Genomic DNA, 13,725 nt, shown 5'->3' with positions numbered 1-13,725 from the left:
ATGTAAGCTGGCAACCTGACTTGATCCTAGAGTCTACACTAGAGGGAGCCAATTCCTAAAGTTGTCCTCCGACCTCGGCATGTACGCCCTGGTTTGTACAAAAAACCAGGTAGTGCAGAAGTGAAATGTTCCTTTACCTGTTGATATCATCCTGGTAGCAGTTTCGGTTGAAATAATCAGCCAAGTGTGGAGCGTTACACAGGCACTGCAATATTGAGTTCATGTAACAAGTATTTCCCAAATTACGAAGTCCAGTAAGAGCTGGTCCGGATCCCCCAAACACAGGATTGAGGTTCCGAATCTGAGAAGCAGAAAGTCTTGAGATCTCAGCTTTGGGCCTAAGGAAGAAAGAACAAGATGCTTTATGCAGAGCATCTCCACTTGAGTCCATGCCGAAGGATGGCAGACTGCGGGAGCAGCGGTGCCATGATAGCCTGTTCACAATCCACACGCTAAACTCTGTGTTCTCTGAGACATTTAGCAATTAGGTCAACTCTGTGTTCCAGGATCCTCCCATGAAATGAAACATGCCTACAACCTCTGTCAATTCTTGATTCTACAGGTGGCCTGAGAGAGGTTCTCTAGCTTCCACAGACTGAGCTACTGCCCAATGAGAGAAAGCTCTTTCAAACCTCTCCAAGGAGCCCAGAGAGGTTAGCATTACGAAATACTCCCAACTCAACCAAAACATTAGAGAATAAAACAAAATCATGTGTACTTATAAACTATACATTAATTATAGAGGACAAATATGTCGTGTGTTCTCTCATATGTAGATCACAGCTGCTAAACATGAAATAGTATATTTAAGTGGCAGTAAAAGCGAGTAGAAAGAAACCCACCAGACAAGAAAAAAGAAACTAAGGAAATGCAGTTGGGGAGAGCAACAGAACGCATGAGATATGAAAGGATTACTGAAGACAGAAGGAAGCAGTGAGGAGACGGAGTTTGGGGTGGGGAGAGGAGGGGAGTGTCTGAACTGAGTGTGGCAGGCATTTTTCTTGTCAGTATTTCCTCACTACTGTATTTGCACCGCATTTACATTGTAGTAGATATTATACATTTAAGAATTAAAGGGGGGGGGAGCGGCGCTGGAAAGATGGCTGGACTGCTGCTCTCCCAGCAGATCTGGGTTGGATTCCATGGTACACAGACATACATGACACAAAACACTCCCACACATAAAATAAATATTTAAAAAATAAAGAGGCAGATATTTACACTCTTGCAAATAAAATAAATTAAACATAAATAAGATGAAAGTATATACTAATCATAAAACAGGCCTCGAATGAGACAGAGATCGTCTGGGTACTATTACCTAACTACGACTGCAGCCACTAAGTCACACATGGATGGTCACACTTCATTCAAAATGAAGGCCATTCTGGACAGAAAGAGGCATCTGCTGGGCTCTGCCGGGTACTACTGGGCTGGAGGTGCCCCTGACTCCTGTGCATGTGTCCAGAGCTCTGCAGTGAGGTGGATGGTTCCTTGTCTTGCTGAGTCCCACTTAGTATTCCCTACCCTTGAGGGGAATAGGGAAAACACCAAACTATCCCAATTTTCTCTACATGCTCCTTCTCTGTTCATGTGTCTTTTTATAATATATATATATATATATATATGAACTGTATATGAGATAGCATCAAAACACTGCCAAATTAATGAACTTTAATAACATCATGATGTGAAGATTTCTAACATCTGAATTGTACTAACTCTAAAAGCTCTTTCAAATAGGTCTCTCCCTAGGAGGGTGAGGTCTCAGGAAAGTGACCAATTGCTTCCTTGGGATGTATCAGAAAAAATAAATAGAAAATTCTTAATAATTAACAAATAGTGTATAATACATGAAAAAAAAAAACCTGTCACTTATTTATACATACACCAAACGAGTATTCAAGACCTCTACAGTAACAGTATTCGAGGATATTCCATGCCTGAGACAAATGCTATGGTGTCTGCATTGACCTGTATACACCTTCCTGTTTCCTTTAAACCACTTTTAATTATTCATAATGCCTGATACAACATAAATAGCTGGTATTCACTACTTCTACAGCCCTCACCTCCAATTATTCTTGATCCCTTATTGGTTAAGTCCCTAGATGCAGAAACCACTCAATATGTTCTTGCTTTTGTTTTTTGAGGCATGTCTCATGCAGTCCAGGCTAGCCTCAAACTTGTTATATGGCTGAGGATGACCTTGAACTTCTACCCCTCCGGTCTCCATTTCCAGAGTGCTGTTCTTATAGGTATCCCTCATCATGGCTGCCTTATATGCAGTGCTGGGGATCAAACCCCAGGATTCGGGCACATTAAGCAGGCACTCTGCCAACTGAGCCACACCCAGAAACTGTGGACATGAAAGCCAGCTGCATTTCCACCCCCCACCCCCAACCCCCAAGTGACCAGTCCCCATCAGTCATGGAGAGAAACACAAATAATGTGCTACTCTGAGAAACTGAAACCTGCTGATAACCCTGTGAGCAGGGATGAGAACAAGAAAGGAGACATTATGGTACCTGCATTTTTACAGACAAGAGACTGTATTCCTCCATGACTGTTGAGAGAAACAAAGGCTGGAAATTGAGTACTGCCAACTCAGCAATCCTATAAATTACCTTCTTGGGTGATGAGAGAGCTCAGTGGATAAAGGCTCTTGCTTACCAAGCCTGATGACCTGAGTTCAATCCTCAGGACCCACATGATAGATGAGAGAACTGAAATCTCTCTCTCTCTTTCTCTCGCACAGAAACACACACATACTTTTCCTTCATTAATAAAATTAAAAATTAATTATGATCTATGAAAGATGAGTGATGCCTGGGGCATGACGCTGCCTAAGCGCTGTAACAATATATGTAACTCTTTCATGTCTCCATCAATACAAAATTCATTACCCCCTCACATATTAAGTTAGCATTGGGAGGGAAAGACAAGGACATCTCATTGGTTTCTTATTTTTCCTTCCACCATAACAACAGACTCCTCTGAGACTGAAACTCTTATGTGGTGACATTTAGACAGATTTAAACCCTGGCACTGTCTTAGTTCTAGAAAGGGGAAAGCTTACTTGTTTTCCCGGTTGACTGCTGGGGTCACTGCTGGCCTCCTCCTTTCCTCCTCCTGCAGGGCCTGAGTGATGTCTGGGGAGGAGTAGGAACGCTTCAGTTTAGATGGCTCCCTGTCGCGCTCGGCCGGGATCTGGGGCTTGACTTTGTGAGTAGGAGGGGTGGAAGGAGGTACAGACGAAGGAGCCATCTCAGGTGGATACATATGAACCGTGTTGGTGGGTGAATGATAGTAACGGAAGGTTCCAGTGATTGGATCAAGAAACTTGGAAAAGAAAAACAAACAAAAAGGTAAACCATCAGAGAAGCACTGAAGTCATTACGGCGCCTCCCCACTGCAACATTCACTTCTGGGTCAGCACATGTGTGTGCACTCAGGGTTGAAGCTGGGGCCCTGAATTTGCTAAGCACAAACTCTATCAATTATTTGGTCCCTAAAATAATTTGAATAAAAGTAGTAATCACTTTGCAAACTTTCAAAGAAATTTAGGCTTGCTTTTATGGAATATTAAATTTCAAAATTCTACTGCCAGGGTGCTCATATGTGACAAGCAGCACCTGAGGATGGGTATTAGGAGATTTCTGCACTAATCAGGGGGAAGAGTTCATGTTCTCGCTAACAAAGCAGAAGTGACAACTAGAGAAGAGTACTTCTGAAAACCAAGTGACCTGTACTTCCATTGAGAGCTCTGACTTTTACCTTGGCCCAACCTGAAGGCAGTCCTGGTACAATTCTTCCCATTTCTTCACTCCGAGCTCTTGTCAAAGGTTCTCGTTGAGCCTAGTTTGAAAAACAGTAATCTGAGACTAGCGAACAATACAGTCAGGACGGCTAAAGGTCACCCCAAGAAACCAAAGGGCAAGATGTCTGCTTATGCCTTCTTCGTGCAGACATGCAGGGAAGAATATAAGAAGAAAAACCCAGAGGTCCCAGTCAATTTTGCAGAGTTTTCCAAGAAGTGCTCTGAGAGGTAGGTAGAAGGCAATGTTCGGCAGAGAGAAATCAAAGTTTGATGAAATGGCAAAGGCGGATAAAGTATGCTATGATCAGGAAATGAAAGATTATGGAGCAGCTAAATGAGGCAAGAAGGACCCCAATGCCCCCAAAAGACCACCGTCTGGATTTTTCTTATTCTGCTCTGAATTCCACCCCAAGAAAAAAATCTACAAATCCTGGCATCTCCATTGGAGATGTGGTAAAAAAGCTTGGTGAGATGTGGAATAACCTAAGTGACAGTGAAAAGCAGTCTTACATTACCAAGGCCGCAAAACTGAAGGACAAGTATGAGAAGGATGTTGCTGACTGTAAGTCTAAAGGGCAATTCAATGGCGCCAAAGGTCCTGCTAAAATTGCCCAGAAAAAGGTGGAAGAGGAAGAGGAGGAGGAGGAGGAAAATGAATAAAAACTCTTGTCTCCTTGTGAATGAATACCTTACAGTAGGAGAGCGCCGTGACTGACACATCTCTTATTTGAGCTGTGTCTATTGCCCTTGTTAGGTTTAATTACAAAATTTGATCACGATCATATTGTAGTTTCTCAGAGTGTCCGTGGTTTACATGAAGTGGCCGTGGGTGTCCGGAGCGCCCTGAAACTGTATCAATGTTGTACATAGCTCCAAACATTTTTAAAATGCAAAGGCACTCTGGTGTTCTCCTCACTCTGTGCACTTTGCTGTTGGTGTGACAAGGCATCTGAAGATGTTTCCGGTACTCTGTTTTCAACTCGTGAGGTAGTGTTAACTATATGGTTGGTTACTGGCCAGAAAGTCTGAGCTGTCACCGTACGTACCTATAGTTTGTAAAGAGAACAAAACAACCCAGACAGATTCCTTGTTGGCGAGAAGGCTGTGAGGGGAAGGTGCCTTTTGGAGGGGGCCGTAGCTCAGGACGTGCACTGTGAGGCTGGACCTGCTGATACTGCGGTGGGCATCCATTTCGCTTCAGGTTGTCTTGTTTTTGTATATGGTGGCATAGCATTCTGCTGACATTCTTAGTTGTGGAAAAGGGGGGGTCAGCTGGCATGAGAAGTGTTTGGATTTTTTTCCTTAGTTAAGTGCCGTAGCTTTTAAACTGTTTTTAAACAAACTGTAGAACTCATCATTGTCAGCAAAGCAAGGAACTACTGCATCAATGAAATTTCAAGAACCCTCTGTACCTAAACGCAATTTGCAACATTCTGTTATTTTTTTGTATGTTTAGAATGCTGAAATATTTTTGAAGTTAATAAACAGTATTACATTAGACAAAAGAAAAACAATAACCTGACTTTCCAATTAAAAATGTCCATTCACAAACCTAAAGTACTTACACTGAAGAATTAAAAGAAACCCTGTCTTGACTGCCTTTCATATTTTTAAAGGCAAAGTCTAAGATGAAGGCAGTTTTGTGTTTCTCAAAGTCGACTATGCCAAGGGTTAAAGGAGTGTGAATTAAAAGGAAAAATGTGCTAACATTTCTAGAGCTTTCCAAAAACAGCCGAGAAGTCATCAGGAAGCAGAGACTGTGACTCCAGCTGCTAGCCAGGAGGGAGCAGAGTAATCACTACACACACCGAGAGGCTGGAGAACACGAAAACGCTACGGCCTCTTGGGAGAACCAGTGCACTGACAACTGTGTGGCTCTTCTCTGTCACACAGCAGTTCCTAAAACTAACAGAGTTGTTACTTTGCAATGAGTGTGCACACAAGCCTGGTGGTGAGTGCACGACAGTGTGGGGAGGTGGCCCTCCATGGTGGTCAGTGAGGAGAAAGAGCAATGAGTGTGCACACAAGCCTGGTGGTGAGTGTGCACACAAGCCTGGTGGTGAGTGCACGGCAGTGTGGGGAGGTGGCTCTCCATGGTGGTCAGTGAGGAGAAAGAGCAATGAGTGTGCACACAAGCCTGGTGGTGAGTGTGCACACAAGCCTGGTGGTGAGTGCACGGCAGTGTGGGGAGGCGGCTCTCCATGGTGGTCAGTGAGGAGAAAGAGCAATGGAGACAAGTAAGGAAACCAATCCAATGATTATCTCATGGGCTATTCTAAACCATCTTGCCCTCCTAAAATAGCTTCTTCTATATCCATTTTATAGAAATAACCAAGTATTCTATGTAAGTAAATACAGGTCAGTGCTCTGGAGCATCAACCTCTATATCAACTACAGAGGCTGCTATCTTTAGAACCATTTGTTTGTAAGATTTCCTTAGTAAATGAAAGACAATCCTCAAAGTAGAAAAAATATTTACAAATCTTATTTCAGAATGTTATAAATTCATATAGCTCAGTAAAAACTAGCAATCTAATTTAAAAGTTGGCTATGATTTGAATATACATTTTGTCAAAGATAGATAACCTGGGTGTGATAGTGCATGCTTATCATCTCACCTCCTGGAATGTAGAGGCAATAAGGTCACCAGTTCAAGGTTGGCTTGGGCTCTATGAGACTGTCTCAGAAAACCCAAAGCAAAGATAAACATTAAGTCCTATACCACGGATATGGAAGAAGTAATGAGATATCACCGTCATTAGGAAAATGTACATTAAAACTATAAGCTACAACTTATGATCTTTGTAATGTTTTGCTAGGATGCAAATATGTACTGACAGGTGTAAAATGAGTAGTTGCTTTGGAAAACACTTTGGCAAGCCTTTTTGTTGTTTTTTTGTTTTTAAGTTTCTCTTTTTGTTTTGTTTTGTTTTTCAAGACAGGGTTTCTATGTGTAGCACTCGCTGTCTAGGAACTCGCTTTGTAGACCAGGCTGGCCTCAACTCAGAGATCGGCCTGTCTCTGCCTCCTGAGTGCTGAGATTAAAGGTGCAAGCCATCGCCTGGCGTTGTCAAGTTTCTTAAAAAACAGGCAGAAAAGATTTCCACTCCTAAGTATTCACTCAAAAGTAACAAATACAGCGACACAAATGTCCACAGTAGCATTATTCAAAACAACTCCAAAAAAACAATGCAAACATCTAGGTAATCCAAACTCATGAGCAGTGTGTGCTGAGCCTGTAATACTCAACTGCACGAAGGAACAAACTACCAATAGATGCTACAACATGAATTACTATAGAAAACTATGCTAGGTGAGGGGTTGGAGACATGGCTTATGATTAAGAGTTCTGGCTGCTCTTCCAGAGGAAGATTCCCAGCACCCACAAGGTGGCTTATAACTGTCTATGACTCCAGTCCCAAGAGATGCGCTCTTCTGCCCTCCTTAAGGGCAGTATGCATGTGGGGCATAGACATACATGCAAAAGGCATACAGGGAAAAGATCCACACATATTTTGCCTGTATATATGTCTAAGTGTTAGATTAGTAGTTCTTGACTTGTGGGTAACAATCCCTTTGGGGATTGCATATCAGATATCCTGCATATCAGATATTACATTATGATTCATAACAGTAGCAAAATTACAGTATAAAGTAGCAACAAAACAATTTTATGGTGGGGGGGCACCACAACATGAGGAACTGTATTAAAGAGTCACAGCATTAGAAAGATTGAGAACCACCGCTCTAGATGAAAGAAGTCAGCTGCTAAAGACTATCTCAGAAAAGACAGATCAATGGAGGCAACAGATTCAGGTTATCTGGAGCTTTAGGGTAGTACAGGACATGGACACAGTAATCTTTTTGGTGTAGTGGAAATGTTCTAAGATTGGATAGTGTTAATAATTTCATGTACTTTTATCTTTTTTTTCTTGTGGTTTTTTGAGACAGGGTCTCTGTGTATGTAGTCCTTGCTGTTCTGGAGCTCTTTATATAGACTAGGCTGACCTTAAATTCAGAGACTGCCTGCCTCTTCCTTCTCATACTAGGATGAAAGGTGTGCCCAATCATACCCAGCTAGTCTGTAAATTCTTAAGTCACCAACTATGCTATGAACAGGTGAATTTATAATATGCAAATTATATTTCAATTAAGATATCAAATCCATCAGATTGAAAATAAAAATGGAGAAAAAGAAAAACTTGAGGTCTCTCTAGAAATTGTATTCTATTTATTGTCAAGTTTAAAATTGATAGTTTGAGTCCAATTGGGATTTCCTACCACCAAAGAGAAAAATTAATCAGTGAAGAAAAAACAAAAAACTAAACAGAATGTGAAGCACTGATTGTAATACAGAATAAAATGTTAATTATTAGTGTATATTCACCACACTCTCACAGACTCTATTGCTTACATCCTATATGGTTTTCATGAACTTAAAAAGGACTGAACTCTTAATATATTTTTAAATATATTCAAGAGAATGATGAAGTATAGAATTTCATATTCAAAATGCAATGTCCATTTATTAAAAACTTCTTTTACATTGTGTATGTATGCGCTCACATGTGTATATGTGCCCTGCAGCTCATGGGCGGAAGTCAGAAAACAATTTGCAGGAGCTGGCTCCCTCCCTCTCCCTCTACACCATGTGGGTTCCAGCTGTTAAACTCAGGTCACCACTGGGCAGCAAGCATCCTTGCCTGCAGACCCATCTCACCTCACTAGCTCCCAAATCCATTTTACAGCACAGTTTCTTTCCAAGAATTCCTTTTCGTTTGTTTGTTTTTTGAGACAGGGTAGCCCTGGCTATCCTGGAACTCACTCTGTTGACCAGGATGGCCTTGAACTCACTATGAAAGCCCATAGAGATCCACCTGCCTCTGCCTCCTGAGTGCTAGGATTAATGATGTGATTCATCACTGCCGGGCTTCAAATAATTCATTTTGATTTTATCTTGTGTATCTATTTTGAGACAGGGTCTCACACTGTAGCTCAAGCGGGCCTGAAACTCACTATGAAAGTCCGGGATGGTCTCTTACAGCATATTAATACATATTGCTTCTAGTTTTAAAAAGAGAATATAGCCGGGCGGTGGTGGCGCACGCCTTTAATCCCAGCACTCGGGAGGCAGAGGCAGGCGGATCTCTGTGAGTTCGAGGCCAGCCTGGGCTACCAAGTGAGTTCCAGGAAAGGCGCAAAGCTACACAGAGAAACCCTGTCTCGAAAAACCAAAACAAAAAAAAAACAAAAAAAAAAACCAAACAAAAAAAAGAGAATATAAAATGCAATATGAACTTTTAAAAAAAAGTTGTTAAGCATATTCTAAAACTATGTCATAATCTGAGGGCCATTTAGGCTGCAGGGTATTCATGGCACCACAAATGACTCCACAAACACGAAAACGTTAAATTCTAAAGACTGTCTCCCGTACATAAAGGGGGGAAAGGGGCTTTCAAATTTCACTACCTATGCAATTTTAGGCAAACAACCACCTTTGACCTCAGTTTCACCTGCAAACTCACTACCTTATGGGGTTACCACTATGAATAAGAAATGTTGGGGAATACTCGGCATACCTCGAGTGTTTTGAAGCATTTAAATGTATCTTAAGTAAGAACTTCATTTCTTTAATTGTAAGTGTTTAAAAATTTTTTTCACAGGGGCTGTATTCTGGTTAGCTTTCCTCTCAGAGTGAACTCACGGGTATTGTGGAAACAGACCAGGCAGCCAGCTGTTTCTGTCATTCCTTGCATGTTTTGGAACTTGCTTGCTTGCACTTCCCGCTTACTCAGGTAATATTACTTTCCTTCTTAGGACTTTCATGGGGTTGAAGACTAAATAGTTACAGTTAACAATTCTCTTGTATTTTAGCTAGGAGCATATCAGGTACAAGATTTAGATTCCTCGGGATAGGACAGCTATTGGAGTAATCTCTGTAACTTGCCAATTACCTTTGGCATGGACATTTAGGATGTGTTTCTTGCTTGATGTTGTTCTTGTTGGTTGTAGTTCCATTTTTCTTTATGTTATTACCTTTTCTTTCTTCTAGACAATACCTGGTAATTGTTCTTACTGTATATTAACTTTGTTTTTGGTTTACAACCTTCTTAGACAAAAAAGGGGAAGTACTGTGGGAACTCATTCCATTCAATCAATGGCTTTTGAGGTATCTGACTCTATGTGCATTGTCTTGTCTGCTATGTGATCGCTTAAGAGGAGAGAGAGAGGGGTTGGGCTCTTTCTTGGGGTAAGGAGACCAGGTCAGGCTGCGGAAAGTGGCTTGCAGTTGGTCCCCTTTGGCCTTGAGGAGAACAGAAGCTGGATCAGCAGAGGATCAGCAGCATGTCTACCTTGCTTTGTATCAATGATTCTGTTTCCCCATCACACTATTGATATATATAAACCTCTGTGGGCTTAAGTGACACTATCTGAGTGAGCTGAGGCTACAAGGCATGCACAGTACACCCAGCTAGTAAGATCTTCTGTTCCTCTATGGTGAGGTCCCCACATGTTCCCTAAGCACAGTATTACCATGGGTTGTTAATTTGGAAAATGTGCCTAAAGCACTGTTTGAATGGTATAAAATCTGACGTTCTATAAGGTAGGACTTTGCTTCCATAGAAGTCATTTATGTACTAGCAAAACTGTTCTCTATTTACTTGTATGAGCTGTTAGTGTTCCTGCTGTTTGTTACACAGTGTTCCAAAGGAAAGGAACTGTTAACCGCACAGTGAAGACAAATTAAAAGCATATCATTTCAGGAACATACCCTCCAAAATTAAGGCAATCAATTTTTGAATATGCAGTCAAGGAAAGGAAAAAGTGACACTGATTTAAAATGTACTACAAGAAACAAAATCACATAGACCTGACCAAAAATAGGATTATATGCAAAGATAAATGTCAGGTATAGATGTTACTGACTACACATTCTAAGTAGACAAAAACTAACTTAACCTATTGGTACCTTCTCTATCATGAAATTGTATTTCATCCTAGTCTTTTGATGGTTACACACCAACACACAAACGAATATAGCTCTGTCTAGCAATAACTAAATAGGTATGGCACTTTACAGACAAAAAATTCTATTGCCAACCAATCATTTAATGTACATCATCACAGGCCCCAAAGGAGAGCAGGGAAGCAAATACCAATGGATCAGGACAACTTCTCACCCTGTAGTGCACTCTGCAGAATGCCTGTCCTGTTGTGGAAGGCCGCTATACCGCCATTTTCAACACATCTACCATGGGTTTTACCTACCTTGCTTGCACTCAGCTCTCCTGACACAGACGCAGGGGACACATCCGCTGGCCTCTTCTGCACTCCTGGTGTGGGGCACCTTTTACTCTCCACACACATCTTGGCATCAGAAGCCTCAAGCTCACTCTTACTTTGTCTTTTCGTTCCCGTGGCTTCCTGGCCCCTGTCTGCTGAGGGCTCTTTTTCTTCCGTCTTGGTCTGTTTGCTGTCTCTCTTCTCCAGGCCGTCCTTTGGCTGATTCTCACTGACGTCACGTTCTTCCGAGTCCTGTATCTTTCCAGCTGTACGCTCCTGTTCCTCCCTCCTCAGCTTCTCTTTCTGCTCCTTCTGTTGCCTTTCCCAAAGCTCCTTCTCCTGCTTGTTTTTCTCCATGAGAAGGGCAGTTTCTTCATGAATACGGGCCTTTTCTTCATCTGTTAACATGGCAGTCGGGGGAAATACTGGCTTGGTGGAACGGTCAGGAAGAACTTTCCCATTCTGATCTGTATTTTCAGATTTTATTCTATGATCTTCAGGCAACTTCACTACTGGTTTTTTTGTACGATCAACCTAGACAAACACAAAAGGAACAAAACATGCTTTTCGTGTCTTTTTTTTTTTTTTTTTTTTTTTGGTTTTTCGAGACAGGGTTTCTCTGTGTAGCTTTGCGCCTTTTCCTGGAACTCACTTGGTAGCCCAGGCTGGCCTTGAACTCACAGAGATCCACCTGGCTCTGCCTCCCGAGTGCTGGGATTAAAGGCGTGCGCCACCACCGCCCGGCTCGTGTCTTGTTTTTGAGGCAAGGTCTTGCCCGTAGGCCATAATCTTCCTGCCTCAGCAAAATTTAGGAGTATTACTTCAGTTTTAGTTTGCAATGAGGTGTTCTATGCTCCGAAGAGTTAACATGTCTTAATGCTCAACCATAGCACCTAGACCTGACAGGAGACTGAAGCTCCATTCCTACACACCCAACTACTCCCTGCCCATCTCCACATAAGTGGCCCATAATACATCATACCCAACATGGCCAAAAATGAATGTATGATGCGCACAAACATGGCTTCCCTTCACTCTCCAAACAGCTGTAAAAGCAGTCAGCTGACAGTTCTAGGCCGTGTTCTTCCCACAAAAGTCTGCTGCCTGGTAAAATCGCACACAGCTTTACCTCCATCTCTGAGACTACCAGGAAGCCTATACCTAACATCATTCTTTCTTCCAGAACGCCAGCAAAGCCTCCCACTGCCTGCTCACCTCTTTTGTTCCGTTTCTAGTTACTTCCTCACTGTGCTGAGAGTGAGCATTTAACATTTTCCTCATTGGTAAAAGTATGTGTGTGTATACCGTGTGGCATGTGGGCACATCACATGCCTAGCACATGTATGAAGGTTAAAGGACAACTTTGTGAGGCTGGTTCTTATGGAACCCTTTCCAGGGATCGAACTCAAGTCACCAGGTGTATTTGGCCAGTGCCTTTACCTGCCCAGCCATTCACCCACCCAAGTAACCATTTTCAAACAGCTCTGACCATGTTTCTCTCTTGTTTAATAAAACCCTGTTTTATATTGTTACTCATTATGCTCAGGTTGTAGTGCACATACATACACTCACACAAACATCAACACACAAAATGAATAAATAAAATAAACACTTTACCATGTCCTGCCTACTTTTCATTCTTTAATACGAAAACATTTTTATTTATTTAGTGTGTATGCAAGCTGCACTTGAGTATGACTATGGAGTCAAGTGTGGAGGTCAAAGGGCAACTCTGAGAAGCTGGGTCTCTCCTGCCATCTTGCAGGATCCAGAGAGTGAACTCACAGCAGCAGGTCTGTGCATAAGTGCCTCCATCTCAGTAGCCCTCCTTCACCTTACTATTCTATTTTCTAAACGATATTATTACATTTTATTTACTTCTACTGGGGGAGGGGCTCAGAGGACAACCAGCAGGACTTGGTTCTCTCCTACCAGAGGGGTCCTAGGGATCAAACTCAGTCATCTTTAGCTGCTGAGCCATCTTGTTGGCCCTCCATCTTCCTTTTTGAGACAGGGCCTTTCACTGAACCTGGAGCTCACTGATCATGGTAGGCTGGCTGGCCAGCAAGCCCCCAGACTCCCTCTCTCTCTGGCCTCCGGAGTCTGGGATCCCAGGTGTGTGGTGCTGCACATGGCTTTGTTGTGGGTGCTGGGACTCTGAACTCAGTCTCATGCTTGCACAGGAGAGACTTTACCAACTGAGGTCTCCTTAGCGCCTGCATGCTGACTGGCTGCTCTACCAACCTTTAGGAGATTCTAATCACCTGCCTTCCTCAACTCCTTACCTAATGAGTTGACTGTTTACCACCTCCATTGAACAGCATATTAACGCTACCAATATAGTGGGAAGTAAGCATTTCTTGAAAACACAGAATACTGAAACAGCAAGGAGAACTTAGCACCTGCCAGGAACGAACTATACAGCACGATTAGAAAAGGAACTTTAGGCGCACGCCTTTAATCCCAGCACTTAAGAGGCAGAGGCAGGTGGATCTCTGTGAGTTTGAGGCCAGCCTGGTCTACAGAGAGGGAGATCCAGGAGAGGCTCCAAAGCTACACAGAGAAACCCTGTCTCGGAGAAAACAAAACAAAACAAAACAAAAAAACCCCCGAACTTTATG

General features: G+C 42.4%; 1 protein-coding gene and 1 pseudogene across 1 annotated transcript in view; one reads left to right on the top strand and one right to left on the bottom strand.

The window, feature by feature from the left end:
• Usp8 (ubiquitin specific peptidase 8) overlaps window positions 1–13,725 on the bottom strand; it is a 57,550-nt gene that overhangs the window by 8,605 nt on the left and 35,220 nt on the right. The window contains exons 11-14 of the mRNA XM_052722906.1: window positions 11,090–11,638; window positions 3,778–3,858; window positions 3,080–3,342; window positions 138–338 (exon numbers count right to left, since the gene is read on the bottom strand). Of these exons, the coding sequence (XP_052578866.1) occupies window positions 138–338; window positions 3,080–3,342; window positions 3,778–3,858; window positions 11,090–11,638 (1,094 nt within the window). The remainder of the gene's footprint in view (window positions 1–137; window positions 339–3,079; window positions 3,343–3,777; window positions 3,859–11,089; window positions 11,639–13,725) is intronic.
• LOC128100589 (high mobility group protein B3-like) lies at window positions 3,865–11,083 on the top strand (annotated as a pseudogene).

Source organism: Peromyscus californicus, unplaced genomic scaffold, assembly GCF_007827085.1.
Source record: "Peromyscus californicus insignis strain IS unplaced genomic scaffold, ASM782708v3 Scaffold_7__1_contigs__length_154581171, whole genome shotgun sequence".
NCBI lineage: Eukaryota > Metazoa > Chordata > Mammalia > Rodentia > Cricetidae > Peromyscus > Peromyscus californicus.
Note: the sequence above shows the minus strand (reverse complement) of the source record. Positions and strands in the feature narration are given on the sequence as shown.